Source organism: Ceratotherium simum, chromosome 34, assembly GCF_057802395.1.
Source record: "Ceratotherium simum simum isolate JZ-2026a chromosome 34, ASM5780239v1, whole genome shotgun sequence".
Lineage (NCBI taxonomy): Eukaryota > Metazoa > Chordata > Mammalia > Perissodactyla > Rhinocerotidae > Ceratotherium > Ceratotherium simum.
Genome location: NC_141933.1, coordinates 23,272,237 through 23,289,935, shown reverse-complemented (window position 1 = coordinate 23,289,935; position 17,699 = coordinate 23,272,237). Strand labels below are relative to the sequence as shown.

The 17,699-nt window shown below is 56.2% G+C and overlaps 1 protein-coding gene across 1 annotated transcript in view; it reads right to left on the bottom strand.

Annotated features, from left to right (window-relative positions):
• The window catches only part of ALX4 (ALX homeobox 4), a 41,009-nt gene continuing 23,310 nt past the window's right edge, over positions 1–17,699 (bottom strand). The window contains exons 2-4 of the mRNA XM_014792465.2: positions 9,832–10,142; positions 3,267–3,395; positions 1–397 (exon numbers count right to left, since the gene is read on the bottom strand). Of these exons, the coding sequence (XP_014647951.2) occupies positions 68–397; positions 3,267–3,395; positions 9,832–10,142 (770 nt within the window). The 3' untranslated portion in view covers positions 1–67. The remainder of the gene's footprint in view (positions 398–3,266; positions 3,396–9,831; positions 10,143–17,699) is intronic.

Here is a 17,699-nt window from a genome sequence, read left to right as displayed (position 1 = left end):
GAGAGTCGAGTGGGAGGCTGGGGGCCTGGAGAGCGCGGGGCGGGCGCGGGGAGGGCCGGCGGTGCCGTCATGTGGCCCAGGAGATGGCCGCACTGTGCTCCTTGGCCTTCATGCGCAGGGCCGCGATGCTCGAGGTCTTGCGGTCCGGCTCGCCGTTGAGCTCGTAGCCGTTGAGGCCCGGGCTGAGGCCGGCGGCTCCGAACAGGCTGCCCATGTGCGTCTGGCTCACGTGACTGCCAGCCCCAGAGACGCTCAGGAAGTCGGTGACGCCGCTGGCCCCGGAGCCAGGGGGGTGGGCGTGAGGGGACATGCAGGCAGGCACCGGCTCACAGGGGACCACGCAGGCTGGCACTGGCGAGGCAGCCCCATTGTTGCTGATCCAGGACGGGTTCTGAATCTGGGGAGAGGGAAGGAGGAGATGTCACAGGCTGGCGGGGACAGGGGCGGCACATAAGGGGCTTCCCCTGGCCCCTGGATGACCTCTCCCCACTTAGGAGCCCTCATTATGATGAAACCATTCTTGAGTGTTATTCCGGAGCCTCTCAGGGCCTTTGAGGCCCTCCAGATACCCCCAGGAGGGTCTGGGCTCTACGCTCTGGCCCCTCTGTTCCCAGGGCCAGGCAGCAGCAGACAGAAATTCCATTTTAAGGACTGAACTTCAAACTTCATCAAGGATCCAGTAAAAGGGCCGCCCTGGGGGCACACTAACCAGCTGAGGACAGCCCCCACCTCAGCCGGCCGAGTTCCTCATTTAGACTCATGGCAGACTTCATCTCTTCACCTGTGGACTCCTTAAGGTCGGAGACTGTGTCTTACTCCCCTCTGGCTCCTCCCCAGCCTGGAGCATCCTAGGTCCCTGATAAATGGGAGCTGACCCCAACTCGGAGAGCTCTGGCATTGGGAATATGGGCTCGGGGCTTGCAGGTTGTGGCACGGAGGGGCTGGGGGTGGGCAGTGGGGGCCTGAATCTCCCAGGAGCCAAGGTCAGGGGCTGAGCTTCCAGGGGCTGATGCCCTTGAGGCTTCAGAACTGACTCAGGACGGGAGGGGCTGCCTCAGGGGGCGGCGAGCGCCCGTGAGTGGATGGAAGCCAGCTGGACGCTCACATGCCTCGGGGCTGTGGAGGATGCTCAGGCGGCCGGTGGGGGTTGAACTGGACACCTCATCTTGCATCTGTGAAGCTGTAAGCTCTTTCCCCTCCCAGCCTCCACCTCTGGACCCCCTTTTCCTCTAAGCATTTATGAGGAGGTACAGCCGAGGACTCAGCCAAAAATACATCTCTCCAAGTGTCCTGCGTGGAGGGGCAGGCGGAGGGGATGAGGTTTGAGGAGGAGCTTCTGCACCTGTCTGCTGTGCGTGTGGGATTCTTGGGGGCCCTCCAGGAGCCGTACGCTCAGGGAAGGCGTTTGAAAGCAGAGTGAGGAACGAACTCCGCCCCAGATCCCAGGGGCATTGTCATGGCAACAAGAACTGCTCGCAGACCGGCCTTGCCACACCCCTCCTGTGGGTTGGTTCCGTGATGGGGAATTGGTTGGCCTTCCCCCACCCCCTCTTTCAAGGGGTCTGGGGCACATGCTGTGTGGGGCTGCGGGTGAGAGCGGGAGCTCGCCCTGTGCTGTGTCTCTCTGTCCAGCGCGTGAGCCCCGGCAGCAGAGATCAAGCCCAAGGAGCCAGGGCTGGAGGTCCATCCTCCGGGGGAATGAGGGAGGCTGGGTTTGGGCAGGGAGAGAGGGGAGAAAGGGGTGAAACAATGCAGCTGGCGATGATGCAGATGGTGTGTGTGCATGAGACACCCCACAGTCCTCAGCTGCAGCCCCAGGCCTGACTCCTGAACCCTTCTGCATGAATCCTAGGAGGGAGAGGGGCAGAGCTGGTCCAGGCGGGGCACCCAGGGATGCTATGCTAGCACGGCCCTGGGAAAACGAGAAGTAAAGGAGACTTAGGAAGAGTCTGAGAAGGATGGGGGTGAGGGGAGAGTGAGAGGGGTAAAGGGGCACGTGTATGGTGATGGATGGAAACTAGACTTTTTGGTGATAAACACAATGCAGTCTGTACAGAAGCCAAAATACGATGATGTACACCTGAAATTTACACAATGTTATAAACCAATATGCCCTTAATAAAGTAATAAAAAATAATAAAATAATTTAAGGGCCGGCCCCAGTGACCTAGTGGTTAAGTTTGGCATGCTCCGCTTCAGCGGCCCGGGTTCAGATCCCAGGTGTGGACCTATACCACTCGTCTGTTAGCAGCCATGCTGTGGCGGTGGCGCACATAGAAAAGGAAAAAAGAGGAAGACTGGCAATGGATGTCAGCTCAGGGCGAATCTTCCTCAGCAAAAAAAGAAAAAAAAAAGAGACTTAAGAAGGCCTGTGCCACTGGCTCACTGCTGGGCGGGGCCAGGCTTGGAGCTAAAGGTGGAGGCCGTGCCCGAATGAAGCCCAAGAGGGAGGAAATGGCCACCTCTGCCAGACACGTTGAGAGGTGTCAGGAGTGGACTTGATCAATAATACATCTCTCCCAGCATCCTGGGTGCCTGACATCACTAACAGTATTTCTCATCCCTTTGCATCTCACTGAGAGCTCAACTGCCGCTAGAACGGGGGACTGGCTGACAGACGTCTAAGAAGACGCTCTGCGGGATGGAAGGAGAAGATGGGACACAGGATCCTGGGAGAGCTGAGAGCACACAAAGCAACCTTTCGACACTAGATAATTCACGTAGTACTTTTGCGTTGTCTAATTTAGACTTTACAACAACCTGACAAAAGGGAGGGGCAGGTGCTTTCATAGCGTCCGGTTTACAGGTGATGAAACTGAGGCTCAGAGAGCTGTGACTGGCCTGAGGGAGAAAGATCTGGAGCTGGGATGACGACCTAAGTCTCGGGACTCAGAAGCCGTGTCCCTGCCAGCCTCGCCGCATGGCCTCCAGATTCCAAGACTCCCTTCCCTGGGAAACACCCTGACGGTTCCTGACGGCACCAGCCTGCCTCGGTGCTGGTGCCCACAGGAGAAGCGCCCACAGCAGCAGAGGAAACAGCCTCCCTCATTGCCCCACCCCCACCCCCAAAGGACAGCCAAGCCTGGCTCAACACTTACGCTGGACAGCAACAGCTCTGGGCCTCACACATTCGGGTGTAAGCAGGCCCACACCTGGGTTGGGCCTGAAGGGCAACCTGGCGCCATGAGTCCCATCCGGGGGACCAGGCCGTCCTCCAGGGTGCCTAGTCTCAGAGGTCGAGGGCCGGGGTCAGGGCAGGGACTCACCTGGGCGTAGTTCTCAGCTCGGGTGAGCAGGGGCAGCTCATAGGCGGTGGAGAAGTGGGTTCGAACCTGCTGCATCTGCCCAAAACGCTCCCTCTTCCTCCACTTGGCTCTCCGGTTCTGGAACCAGACCTGCAGGACAGAGCAGCGGTCACGGCTCGGCCCAGCTGGAGGCCTCGCCTTCCGCGGTGCAAGCCGGTCCCTCGGCGCCCCAGCAGGCCGCGGGGCTGCAGATAAGCGACTGCTTCCTCCTTGTCCTCAAGAGCCTACGATCCAGAATGATCCAGGCTGAGAGTCGGGAAGGCGGCTCACCCCAACCAGCCGTGGGTGTGACCTTGGGCCCGTAGCTTCCTTTCTCTAAGCTTCAGAATCCAGAGCAAGTGTCGCACACACGTGAGCCACGTCACTGGTCATCTTAGCCACCATCTAACCAAGCCCAACGCTGCGTGGCCTAATCTGCTGTGGGCCAGGCTCCTGCGGAAACCTGATAAAAGCTGTGACTGCTCCTCCAGAAAATCGTTCTACTAGACGATCACACACACAGGTTTACCACATTTTTTCAAAGGTTTCAAAGGGGCCTGTCTGTTGGCCCAGAGTCAGAATTCCTACCTTCCTGAATCCTCTCTGCAGCCCTCTTGTTGGACACAGTCTCCCAGCTCAGAACCCCCTGTGTTCAAGGCCCCGTGGGGTACAGGGGTTCAGCTGGGCAACAAAGGCAGTCAGAGAGGGCTTCGTGGAGGGGACGACGGAGCTGGCCTGAGTGTCGGCTGGAGGCAGGGAGTCCAGGCCTGAGTTTACAAACAGCAGGGCGTGTTCAGGAGACCCCAGGTGGCCACGCTGCCCAGGTGGGGGGAGTGATGGGAGAGAAAGAATTGTAGAAGCAGGAGTCAGACTGCGGAGGGCCTCGACGGCCAGGGGGAGGGGTCTGCCCTTGGTGCTGTCAATGGAGGCGGCCACTGTAAAATCCCGTGCACAGGAGTGGCCTGACGCTGAGGACTGGAAGCCCGTCCGTCACTGAGCATGGGTCGGGGGGTGTTGACTTGACCGGGACCTGAGAGGGAGGGTGGTCTCTGAGTCAGGTGTGTGAGCCAGGGTCCTTGGTGGTGGTGGGGTTGGGTCCTTTTCCTTTGCATTTCTGGCGGGCTGAGAACTTCCCCAAGGCTCGTGGGCAAGAGCTCGCCTTGGGGCCTGCTCCCCCTGCCCGTGACTTGGGACCTGGGAAGGGGGATGGGGGCAGGAGAGCGGGGAAGAGGGAGTGAGGAGGGAAGAGCTTCCAGGCCAGGCATGGCTTCTGGCTGAGTCAAAGGCAGACCCTGGAGCCCCCCAGAGGGGGACGTCTCCATCAGCTTGGTGCGCACCTGCCAGCTGACTCAGGTGCAAGCGGCCACCCCCAAACAGCACACCGCCTGTGGCCTTGTGGACGGGGCGCACAGCGCAGGGACGAGAACCTTGGCTGCAGAGCTGCAAGGAGCCGTGTCCGGCTCTCCCCAGGCCTCAGCACCCAGGAAGCCTGCTTTCCTCGGGACAGTCTCTGCTCTCCAGGCGGAAACACTTCCCGTCCATCACGATCACTGTGGCTGCAGAGCTAGATACAAGGAGAGTCGAAACACTTCTCCACTAGACCACCGAGCACCCTTGGGGGAGGGAGACAGAGCTGGGCAGGAGGTGTGGACGGCTCCCCACAGGGTGACACAGAGGCTGCTCGGCCTGTTGGGGCTTCAAGTGTAACCAGGGACCAGAATGCCCATTGGAGCCAATAGCTTCCAGTAGCCTCAGTTTCTGCATCTGGAGAATGGGTCCAATATCTTTATTGACATCTTCACCGGGGTGGTGCCTCATAGAGCAGCAGGGAGGTAATGAGAAATGCTGTCACAGCGTTTTTAGAGAATTCACACTTGTTTCTTTATAGCTCCTGACCTGTCTTGCTGTCTTTTGCTGGAGGAAAGTGGTCAAAAGAGATGGGGTATGTGTGTCGCACTGTAGTGTGGGGAGGGTGGGGGTTAGGAGAGAGTAGGGCCTGCACCTCACTTCCCCCAGTCTCAAGTGTACATGTGTGTGTGCCTGGGTGTGTATACACACACATGCAGGCAGACATCTCTGTCACTCCATTTCCTTCTCTGGACTCTGGTGTAGGAGAAGCCCTCTTCCTGAGTCCTCCCTGGAGACCCGCCCTCTCCTGGGCCTGGGGTCTCAGCCCCTGCCCCAGAGCCGCCCGGGGCCCCTTTCCTCCAGGGCTCCTGGGGTCCAGGCCCAGGCCACCCGCGGGGAGCCGAGGGCGGATCGGGTCTCCTGTCCGCGCCGCTGAAACGGGATCCCCCTTTATCAGTGGCCTGGCCGGGGGACTGGGGCAGGATGAGAGGACGAATCAGACGGGCTTGTTTTCATTTCATGTTTAATTTCCTGCAGGCTTAGCTCAGCCTTTCCGCTCCTTCCTCAGCCTCCCAGGGTTTGCTGGGGGTGGGGGGTGGGGGTGCGGGGGAGGGAGAAGCCCACTGGAGGCATCAAGATATACGGCTTCTCTCTTTCCTGGGGGTGGGGAGAAGGCGAGAAGAGGTTTCCGTGGCCGCCGCTGCGGGGTTTCCCTGAGTCTCTGGGGGCTCCGGGTCCCCGGGTGGGGAGTGGAGGTGGAGAGATGCGCGTGGAGGTGTCGCACAGGCTCCGGGTGGGGGGGAGGGACGCAGAGCGAGGAGGGAGGCGGCCAGCGTCCCGCAAGGGGCCTAGAATGGAGGGGGGCGCAGGGTGGGGGATGGAATGTGGGGGCTGGAGCTGACGGTGGGGAGGCCGGGAGAGGGGAGCCCTGGGTTATCTAGGAAGATAGATGAGCTGGCGGGGGAGAGGCAGCAGAGAGAGCACTGGCTCTGGGATGGGAGTGGAAGAGGGTCAGGCTGGAGGATTTATTTGAGAGCTAAAGACGGAGATGGGAGGAGGCGGCAGCGGCTGTGGGGAACAGGCTGACGGGGAGGGGGGGGGGGGGCACACACACGACTACCCGCCTCCTCCTCCCCCTCCTCCCCCCTCCCTAGTCTGACCCCGTGCCCGAGGGTGGAGCGTTCCTGCCCAGATGGAGGCTGAAGCTAAGTTAGCATAAATTGGGTGGTGGCAGAGGTGGCCTCACGGGCCTCTTCTGCGCTCACAGTCCAGGGCCCCGAGGTGGGTGCTTCTGTCCCTTTCTGACCCCTGGAGCCTGGGGCTCTGAGAGCTCCCCACAGATGCTCTGTGCCCCAGGCCTGTCTCCAGTGCACAAGCCCAGGGAAGAGAGCAGACCACCAGGTCCTCGCCTTCCATTCTGCATGTTGTGCCCCAGGACCACCCCGCTCCTGGGCCCACCCCGGCCTGGGCCCACTCAGCACAGGCCTCTCCCCAAGGAACCAACCGTCTTGGCAGAGGCCTCGCTAACCTAACCGCAGCCCATCTGGGGCCAGGGCGGGGTGGCCCAGGGCGGGGAGGCCTCTGTCTTATTGTCTTCAGACACCAGCTGCAGAGACTGGAATCCCAGACAGCAGAGAGAGGCCCCTGCAGCCCCCTGGAGCAGGGCCAAACCCCGGCTTCTTCCCAGTAAAGGTCCATCTCAGGGGACCCCACCACCTCCTCCCTGTGCCCATCACCACTCTAACCAGGCACCTGGCTTCCCACCAGCCAAGTAAGGGCCCTGAACAAACTCAGCAGAGGCAGGCCGGGGGTTCCATCACCACTTCCTCCACCTCCCAGAGTCCTGCCAGGCTCACGGCTCAGCCCAGCAGTCTGATGCACATGAAGATCCCACCCACTCTGCTGCCTTGCTACAAAGAAAAGTCTCAGAACAATCTGGCATGTGTCCTGGCACAGCAAACTAAAGTAAAAGAAACACTGGGCTGGAACTCAGGAGTCCCAGGTTCTAGTCTCAGCACTGCCACTGAGTCACTGTTCCTGAGTTGCCTGATCACAAGCAATCACTTCCCACCTCTCAACCTCCTCTTCCTCATTATCAAATAAGACCAAGTGATCCTTTCTAGCACTAACATTCTGTAATTCTATGATCCTCCCCTTAGATGATAAGAGATGCAACACATCAGGGTTTCTCTTTTTGCCTTGGCTGCTAGGAAGCTCAGGGTTAAAATTGGTGCTCAGTGGCAACTATGATCCTAAGCCTAGATTCTTGACATAATTACCTTCCCATTTCATGACATTTTTCTTGTTCTTAGATGAAAGTAATAAATCCTTAATTGTAAGCTGCCTCAATTCCTTTTTGGAAGTAGGCATAAATGTGTGTGTGTGTGTGCAGACAGAACACTCTATTTTAGCCGTATGGTGGTGACTGAAAAATACTAGATGTGCCCCAGTGTCATTTCCATGTTTTGAACTGGAAGGGCCATCCTTATTTCGAAACTAAGTGAATTCTACTCCTGGGTACTCCCATCCATTTGTTAGAAAGCGTGCATGCAACACACATATGCACAAACATACGTACACCTTCAGAAGATGAATGGGTTCACCCCACGCCAACACAGCACCTACAGGAATGTCCCATAACCAGCCTCCCTCTTGGACAGGCTCCTCCAAACCCACTGGCTGGAGCTCAGGCCGGATTCTGGGGTTCCCGTCCAGACTTTGAGCCACCTGAGGTTGCGTGGCTGGTTATCCTGACTCAGATGAGATAGTGGGTTTGAGGGGGCTTCCAGAATCCCAGTCGAGCCTCAGCTGCCCTGCCTTCTTCCACAAACACTCACCAGGCACTGCAGAGGAAGAAAATGGGCCGCCTGCCCTCGGGAACTTGGGATTAAACATCGTTTCTGTTCAGAATCACTGCGGGGACTTGCAGTTTTCGGGTGGCTACCTATTTACTGATAACCGCCAGTCCTTTTTCACATGAGCGTGTTAGATGAAGAAGTTCCTGGACTCTGTTACAAATGCCTCTGCCTTATTAAACAGACGTGGTGGGGACTGATGAGCTGTTATTGACGCGTTAGAGGCACTCTGCTGAAGACTCTTCAGTGAGCTAATGCAATGGTGAGGGCCCTTGGGCCTGCTGAGTGACACAGGGCTCTGTCCTGGCACTGGGAGGCCCAGGCTGCTGAGTGACACAGGGCTCTGTCCTGGCACTGGGAGGCCCAGGCTGCTGTACTGCTTTAAAATAAAATTCTCCTTTGCTCTCCAGTTGTCGCCGCCACTACCCACGGCAGGGGGAAACGCTATATGACACCACCATATTCGCTCTATCTAACACGCTTCGGGCTGGGAAAGCAGACTGGGCGTGACATTTACTTTGTGTTAAACTGAGGCCTGAGCTTTAGTGCGTGGATTTTGTCACCTGTATTTTGGTTACTCAAAGGTCTGGGCTTCCTTTCTGGTTCTTTCTTTGCTGTAATTTCATGCAGGGAGCGGGGACACACCTCTCCGGACAAAGGAGTCAGTCGGTTCACAGATATTTATGTTTTGCCCTGTTGCTCTGAGCTCGGCCTTCTCTCATTGGTGGGAATACAGTGATGAACCTGTCAGACAGTACCTGCCCTCAAGGGACTGACATTCTAGTGGGAGGAGACAAACAAGATAATTTAAGCCAGTCGTAAATTCTATAAAGAAGATAAAATAGCACAATGTGGTAGAAGGTGACCTGGTTTGGTTGTATTGTGTTGTATCGAGTTGTGTTGGGTTGTATTGAGTTGTGTTGAGCTGTGTTGGGTCCTGTTGTTTTGTGTTGTGTTGTATTGGTTTGGGTTGTGTTGCATTGTATTGGGTTGTGTTGAGCTGTATTGAGTTCTGTTGGGTTGTGTTGAGCTGTGTTGGGTTCTGTTGTGTTGGTTTGGGTTGTGTTGAGTTGTGTTGCATTGTATTGGGTTGTGTTGAGCTGTGTTGGGTTCTGTTGGGTTGTGTTGAGGTGTGTTGGTTTGGGTTGTGTTGAGTTGTGTTGAGCTGTATTGGGTTGTGTTGAGCGGTGTTGGGTTCTGTTGGGTTGTGTTGAGTTGTGTTGCGTTCTGTTGGGTTAGGTTGAACTGTGTTGGTTTGAGTTATGTTGGGTTCTGTTGAACTGTGTTGGGTTGGGTGTTTTGGTGGTCGAGTGGTGGCAGGGGGCTACTGCTTTAGCCACAGTGGTCGGGAAGGCTTCTCAGAGAAGGTATATTGAGTTGGGACCTGAATGATGGAGGAGGAGGCAGCCATCCTGGGTAGAAAGAGCTGAGTGTTCTCTGTTTCTGCCCACTGGGCTGGTGTGAATGTCTTTATGTTTATCCTGTTTCCCTTCTAAGAGACAGGCCTTCCACTGCACAGACCAGTCATGTCCTCCTTCGTGAAAGGGCCTGGACTCTCACAGCGTGTGGAGCCCAGAAATGCAGCTAACAGGCTTCCTGCCCCTCCACCGGGGGCCCCCCTTCCTTCACCTCCTCCCACGGCACAGAAGCCCGATAGTAGAGTGGGTAAAGGCAGACTCGCTCTGGTTGGAGTAGGAGCACGAGGGGCAGGCTGGGGGCCTCTCAGGCGCTGCTGGGACTGAGATGACGAAAGCCCTGCTGTGGTCGAGGGACAGATGAGGGTCCCAGCTCCAGCCACGAGCCCAAGGGCAGGCCCTGCCCGCCCCCCCTGCGCCCACACTGACCTGCACGCGGGCCTCGGTGAGGTCCGTCCTCATGGCCAGCTGCTCCCGCGCGTACACGTCGGGGTAGTGGGTCTTCTGGAAGACCTTCTCCAGCTCCTCCAGCTGGTAGCTGGTGAAGGTGGTGCGGTTGCGCCGCTTCTTGCCCTTGTTGCTCTCCGCGTCAGCCTTCTCCAGCGGGCTGGGGAGCTCAGCGCCGGCCCGGTCCGGGGGCCCCTTCACCCCAGCCTCCTTCACACCGAGGTAGCTGCCGTCCATCCCCACGGTGTCAGAGTCAGGCGGCAACTCTGGCTCACCCAGGGAGCTCTCTTTGGCTGAGCAGGGAGGAAACAAGATCAGAAACCAATGGCTGAACGAAGCAAGAGAGGAGGGAGGCCCGGGGAGCCATCCCCGGCCTTTCCCTTTCAGAGCCACAGTGGATGCGAGGTCAGGAGACCCAGGGCTAATCCTGGCTTGCTGTCAACATGCTGTGTGATCTTGGGCAAGTCCCTTCCCTGTCTGAGCCTCCTTGCCATCATCTCAGAATGGGCCCCTTTCGGCACCCATGTTACGTGACTCTGAGTCAGCCAGTCTGACCTCTAGGACCTTGAATCCCCACCCCCGGACCCTGGGCTCCTCCCTCTAGAAGGACCCCCTTGGCCAGAACTTCTCTGGGCATCAATGCTGACCCAGTGCCTTGGACTCCCGGGGTGGAGGGGAAAACTGATTCAGCAGCCACGTCTGGCCCAGCTGGGCTGGGGTGAGGAGGAGAGGGCAGCAGAGAGGCAGACAGGAACGCCTCTCCTATCCCGGCCTGAGCCCGGCGGGGTTCAGCGGGAGTCAGCAGATGTGGCCCGCAGCCACAGGATGGGGCTCCCCTGGCCGATTCCTAGATGCTCAGAGCTGGGAAGGACCAGTCACCCCACGCAGATCGAGGATGAGGCGGCAGAGGATAGGATGCGAGGGTGGGGCCAGGGGGTGGCTTGTCCACGTTCAGATAGCCCCGTTAACACCCTGGACAGACACACTCGTCTCAGAGGTTAGCACAGGCTCTGAAGCCAGCACCAGATGTGAATCCCACAGATGTGATGCTCCACCTGCGTGCTTGGACAGTCCACTTAACCTCTTTGTGCCTCAGTTTCCCCCTCTATAAAGCGGAGATGAAGAGACCCGTATGACCTTCCTCATAAGGTGGCTGTGGGATTAAAGAGGCCGACACGTAAAGGACTCAGCACGGCGCCGGCTGTGTGGGTTTCTGCCGGCATCATTTTCCCCAGTTCTGGTCTGGACTGGCGAGCATCAGAGGACCCTGACCCTGAAGGAGTCCTCCAAGCAGGCCGACTCTCCCTGGAGCACCCGAGCGCAGGCGCATGCACGGGTGCTGTGGGGAGGGCGCTGCGCTGGTGTCTGGAGAAGAGTGTGAACCCCTCTCTGAGCCACATTCCCTTGTCTGACTCTTGTAGAGGGAGATAACATACAAGAGGAATAAGACACATGTGGGAGCATCTGACAAGCCCTTTCACACACACAAGCTCTGATCGTCACAAGCATGTGTGGTCGGTGTGAGCACCAACCACTCTGACTCTCAGTTTCCTCTTCTGGGAATAGGTCCGAGTGGCGGGCATTAAGTGTCAAGACAATGCCTCTAGCCCCGGTCTCCTGACTCCATCCAGGTCCTGGGGACCGGGTTCAGGTTCGTTCTCATCTCTGGCTGTCTGTGTACACTGGGGACGGAGAGGGACATTTTGTCTCTGTCATTCTCCAAGGCAACGAGGAAGGGAAGTGGAGGTGAGTGCCCAGAGTGGGCCTGGAAGCAGCTTCGGGAGGCCATTCCTGAAGGCCACTGACAGTGCTGATGCCGCGGGGGTGGTGGGCTGGCCCGCAGGTGTCACGCATGACAGCCATGTGAGCCCAAGCACAGCAGACCACCACAGCTTCAGTGACAGCATTGTGCAAACTGCAGCTGGCAGCCGGGCCGAGAGCTTTCAGCAAAGATATTTATCTTCCTGGCAGACAAATAAGTTTTATGTTTTGGATTTTTTTAAAGAGAAGAAATCCCACCCAGCCTCATCAAAAATAAACATCTCTGTTATGCAACTTCCTGGAGGCCAGATCGCGGGTGGTGGGGGGGGGGGCAGCCCCTGTGCCTCCTGCCCTAACGCTGCTCCCCGGGCCCCATCCCATGACCCCGGGGACCTTTACAGCATCCTCTGGCATCCAGCCTGGGATTGGGACCACCCCGCACAGCAGTAGGGGCTGGGCTATGTAAGGGGAGCTCCATGTGATAGAAACCGAGGGCTGGTGGGACCAGCCCAAACTCCTAGTTTTAACTGGGGGGAAACTGAGGCCAGGGAGAGCAGGGAATGTGCGCTAATTGGCGACAGAGCGCGCCTCTCCGCTCCTGGGTTGCTCTTTACTCCTACCCTGGGGTCTTGGGCCCTTTTCCCAGGGAAAGAGAGGGGAGCAGAGGAATCCAGCGGCCTCACATAACTCAGGAGTCCTGCTCTGCTCACCCTGGCGGCAGCAGGACCAGCCCCTGAGGATGAGGGAGCGAGGATGCGGCCCCTGAGGGAAGGCCCTCAGTGTGGGGCTGGTTCTAGGCTTCGCCCGTGGGGAGGCGGCAGAATGCCCAGTGAGAAGTAAGAATCCAGTTCTCCCCATCTGCAGCCACCCTCTGAGACCGAGGGAGTGGGGGAGAAATGGGGAGACAGCACCGTGTGTGCAAAGACCACCAGACAGAGAGGTGGGAGATCTGCTCTCCCACAGTCTCCCCCATGGCTTCAGAGGACTGGCTTCACATCACAGAGTCTCTCCTGCACACGGGAGCGGGCAAGCCCTGTCTGGGGCAAGGAGAGCAGGCAGCGCTGGTGTCCCTGTCTCGCCAGTGGAACATCGCTCCTGCCTTAGTCACCAGGGGGACCTTCCCTTAGGATCTGGAGTGGGGAGAAGGATGGGAGCACATCTGCATCCAGGCAGACGTCAACTAGCTGGCAAGGCTTAGAGATGGAAGGAATTCTGGCAAACTGATGCTTCTGGCTCCTTGAAGATGGGAGAAAGCCTTCTAATCTGTCTTGATTATTGCTCATCTTGCTTTAAATCCTGAGGCTGGATCCCTAAGTTACATAACAAAGGAAAATTCCCCAAGGTTCTGCAGCCCACCCAACTGGTCAGAATGACATGCCAAGGCCCTCTCAGGTGCTCGGTCAAAGACCCCAGACGTGGGGGCATCTATTTCAACCTCCTTCCACCCCTGGCATCTCTGCCAGGAGCTGTTCTCCAAGCTCTGGGGCCAGAGGGCTCGCTGCCCCAGGAGAGCTGGACCGTTCATCCTTGGGTCCAGCCCACGTCCATCTTCTGCAGGTCTGGCTCATTGGTCCCGGTCCTAACCCTCCAGGGTCCTTCCCCAAGACAGCCCTGTGGAATTAGCGACAGCTGCCACCCCTCTCTGAGTTTTCCATCCTCCTGACTAAACGGCTACAGTTCCCACCACTTTCCTCAGGTGCCCCGAGTTTACTGAGCCTGTATGAGACAGATGGGTGCCAGGGTGGGATGGGTGGTGGTGCTGGGCCCTGGGCAAAGCCAGCAGATTGCTCTCCAACCACCCCGAGGGGCTGGGTGGAGAGGCAGCATGGAGGCCCGAGGCCTGGGCGCCAGCCAGGATCCAGCTTGCTCTGCGGCGCTCTCCTCAACGTGACAGCCGCTGAAAACAGAGGTCCCGCCACTCAGGCTGAGGTACTCTCGACCCAAGGAAACCACTGACCTCCTGGGTCCCCCTCGCCCCCACCTCCAGCCACCTGCCTGGAGCGTCCCTTCTTTCCAGCTGACCTCCAAGATCCAGTCAAGCACCAGCTCCTCCAGGAAGCACTCCCAGACTGCAACAAACATACAGCCCTCTGTCCTCGGCTCAGCCACTCCAATTACTGCCCGTGTGTCTGACTAGGATATAATCAAGCCTGAATGTCCATCTCCTTGTATAGAATGGCAGTTCCCTGAGGGCTGGGACCTCATGTCCTTTGTCCCTTTTCAGCCCAGCACTTAGCCCGGGACAGGGCAGGTGGCAGACACGCAGTAAGGATTTGCTGAAGAATAAACGAACAATTTCTAACAGACATAACTGAGCTCTCATTCTGTCCAGCTACCTTTGTGCACCTACTGCGTGCCGGCGCCCTATAGCATACCTGCAGAAAATGTTTGTTGAATGAATGAATGAGCAAATTCATCCCGCTGGACAATGAGGAGAAGGGTGGATAGGATATATGAAAAAGGGGCACACCGTAACTAATGACCCCACTGAAGGCTGACAGCTGGAGCAGGAGGAGGAGATGAGACCCTCAAGAGAGACGGCAGACGACCAAGACAGACACTAAGGGGTGTCTCCGTGCAGGAGAAGAGAAGAAACAGGGAGGGTCCGAGAGGCAGAAATAGAAGCAAAGAGATGGGATTCACCGAGGGGGCTCTGGAATTGAAAGTCCAGGAAACCCCGTCGAGGATCCTCCGGGACCCAGCTCCGCACCCACCATGCTGCCACAGGAGGACAGAGAAAAGCCCACTGGAGGCTCCCAGCTCGGCCGGCTGCCGGGCCAATGGCACAGCACCGGCATGAGGCTGAGCAACAGCACTGCCCAGCCTGGCTCCGGGCCACCTGCCCGTGGGTCTGGCTCCTCCCTCGCCCTCCCTGGGGCAGCTCCCACAGGGACTCGGACTGATGCTGTGCTGACGCCCCTCCCACAGCGGGGAAGGGGGCCCTGCGAGGGCTTTGTCCCAGGCTGTGGGGCCCAAGACAGGGTAATCCCCATCTGGGGCTTCCCAGTGGAATGTCTTGATCTGGAAACAAACCCCAGACTACCCGGAGGAATCGAGTAACGCGCACGCATAAAACACCAAGAGCAACCAATGCCCGCCCCACGGAAGGCGCGCACAACGGTGGCCACGATGGTGTCGCGTGCCCTTCAGACGATGCTAGGTACATATGCCCACCGACCACTGCTGATGGAGTGGAAGCATTCGGTCAAGGTTATATTCTTAATGAGGAGCCACCAAAGGCCCTTCGACCTGTGCCTGAACTCCCCAGGGTGGAGGCCTGCACCTCTTCTAGGAGCCGCCTGGTCGGCTGCCGGACAGCCCCGGCTCTTGAATTTTGAGAAATGCAAGAAATAGAAAACTTTTCTCCATTCCCTTCCCCTCACCCATTTGTCCTGGTTCAACCCAGTGTGTCACCCTAATGGAGCCTAACCTTGTTTGGACATGAAAGCCCTTGAGAAATGTCCACAGGTGAATATGATTTTTTTTATGACTATAATTTAAAGAGAATTCTTTTATGACTCTGATTTCAAGAGAAGGAACTTCTGAAGCCGTTTGGGGGGAGGGTGCTGGCGGCCTCTTTGTGCGTCTTCCTTCCGTGGGCTCGGATGTGCGCTCTCGGGCATGTGGCACTAGCCTGCAGTTGTGAACGGGTGTGGGGAACATATGTGTAATGCCCTGTGGCTGGGGCCGTGGAGCACGTGTGCCTGTGTGGTCACATGCAGACACACCAGTGGGGGGTGCGTGCTGTTGTGTGCGGGCGTATCTGTGAGTGAGCAGTACCCTGCAGAGACATGTGGGTGGGTATGGGTGTGCATGGTGTGTGTGTGTGTATGGAGTTGTGCACAGGCCCGGGCACGTGGGGCGTATATCTAAGGGGGCTGAGTAATTTTATCCTCCACGGTTTCGATTACATCTATTCTTCCTGCAAACATCTGCTTTGTGGGGGCCACGCGGCTTGCTCTGTTCTGGGGTGAGCCGGGCTCACGCACCCTGTGGCAGAGTGCAGCGCCGATGTAATCTCCTTAAACAAAACAGGCCAGCAGGAGGCCCTTTCATGCTATTCAAAGGGCACTGACTAAGCCCACTGCTGTCCAAACAGTCGGGCGGGGTGGGGGCGGAGGTGAAAGGTTAGCCATTGATCATGTCCCCGGCCCACCTCATCTGCCACTGGGCTCTGTCTAAAGCTCAGCTTAGATGTCAGCTGGTCGAGCTCCAGGCCCTAAATAACGCCGAAGGGGCAGCAGGACCTGGGCGACACTTCAGCAAACGTGCGGAGTCTATCTGTGTGCACCGGGTGGAGACAGTGTCCCTGCCTTGAGGAGGAGGGGTGGCAGCGTGGGTGCTCGGGCCAGCCACCCACACGGTGACACACGCTCTCCTGTTCCCCATCATGCACCAGGCCAAGCCGTAAATATGCTTCTCAAAACAAGGAAAGTCCGAGAAACTGCCCCAGACCATAGGAGGCTAAGGAGACGTGAGGACTTCCGCGGTGTCCTGCACTGGGGCTGGGAACGGTAAAAGGACATCGGGGGAAAACTGTAAAATCTGAATAAGGTGTGGAGTTTAGTTAACTGTCATGTTTACAAAAAAGTGGGCAAAATATTTGAACCAACACCACCCAAGAAGATCTACAGGTGGTAAATTAGCATGAAAACATGCTCAATATATTATCCAGCGTGGAAATGCAAACTAAAACCCCAGTGAGCTGTCACTACACACCTACTGCCATGGAAATAAAAAGCCTAATGACAGTGAGTGATGGCGAGGATGTGGAGTAACTGGAAGGATTGTACGTTGCTGCTGGGAGAACAGTGTGGCAGTGTCTTATCTAATGAAATGTCCACTAACCGCCCGACCCAGCAACCCCACTGCTAGGCATTTACCCTAAAGAAACGAAGACTGATTTTCATTGCAAACCTGCATGCAAATGTTTGTAGCAGCTTTGTTCATAATTGCCCCAAACTGGAAACGACCCAAGTGTCCTTTAACAGGTGACTAGATAAGCAAGCTGTGGTCCAGCCAGGCGATGGGATGCTGCTCAGAGATAAAAGGAAAGAACTATGGATGGGAGCAATGACGTGATGACTCTCAGGCAGCATCATGGCCTGTAAACGAAGCCAGTCTCAAACTTTATACAATGTATGACACCACTATTTATCATATGACATTCTGAGAAAGGCATCTCAGGATGGAGAACAGATCCCGGGTTACCAGGGGCTCGGGGGAGGGGGAGGGTTCAACCACAAAAGGCTGCACTGGCGTGGGGAACTATCCTGTATCCCAACTGTGGTGGTGCGTACGTGGATCTGCACAGGAATGTGTTCAAATTCATAAAACTGTATGCCCCCCAAATTTTAATTTTACAGCATGTTATTTGAAAAATAAAAGACATGTAAACTTTTTTGGTATAGAGAAAATACAAAATTGTGTTTAAATATACTAAAGAAAAACTAAGTAAAGTTTGTATGTCTTCACCCAGAAATCTCACTTCTAGGACTTGATCCCAAAGAAATAATTATGGATGGGCACAAAGAATTAACTAGAGAGAAAGTTCATCGTGGGATTATTATATAGAAAAATTGAAAATAGCCAAAATATCTGATAATGGGAGATTGGTTAAATCAAGGATATTTCCGTAAATGGAAGAGCCTTCCTGATATTCTTTATTCTGCAGACTGCTTCTTTCTTGGCATTTAGCACATATTATTACGTATTTTTTTTGTTTTTTTTTCCCCTTTGTTGTCTCTCTCTCCTTCCACAAAATAGGGAATACATCAGAATGTATTTGTTTACCACTTCTGTCTAAGAACTAGCATCATGGCTGATAGTAGGTGTTCAATAAACATTTGACGGACAAATGGATGAAACTGATGTCATAGAAGAACAGCATTTTAGTACCTGGAAAGATGGTCATGTTATATTAAGTAAATCTCATTTTGAAAAAAAAGGCGGGGGGGTGGGGAGAGTACCTGTCCTTAGAAAATACTAGAAGTTTCCGGAAGGTAAGAATACAGGTATATGGGTTAATTTTGGTTCTTTTTTTTCTGGCCTGAATTAATTTTCTCTTTGTCCTGCCGTGAACAGGAATG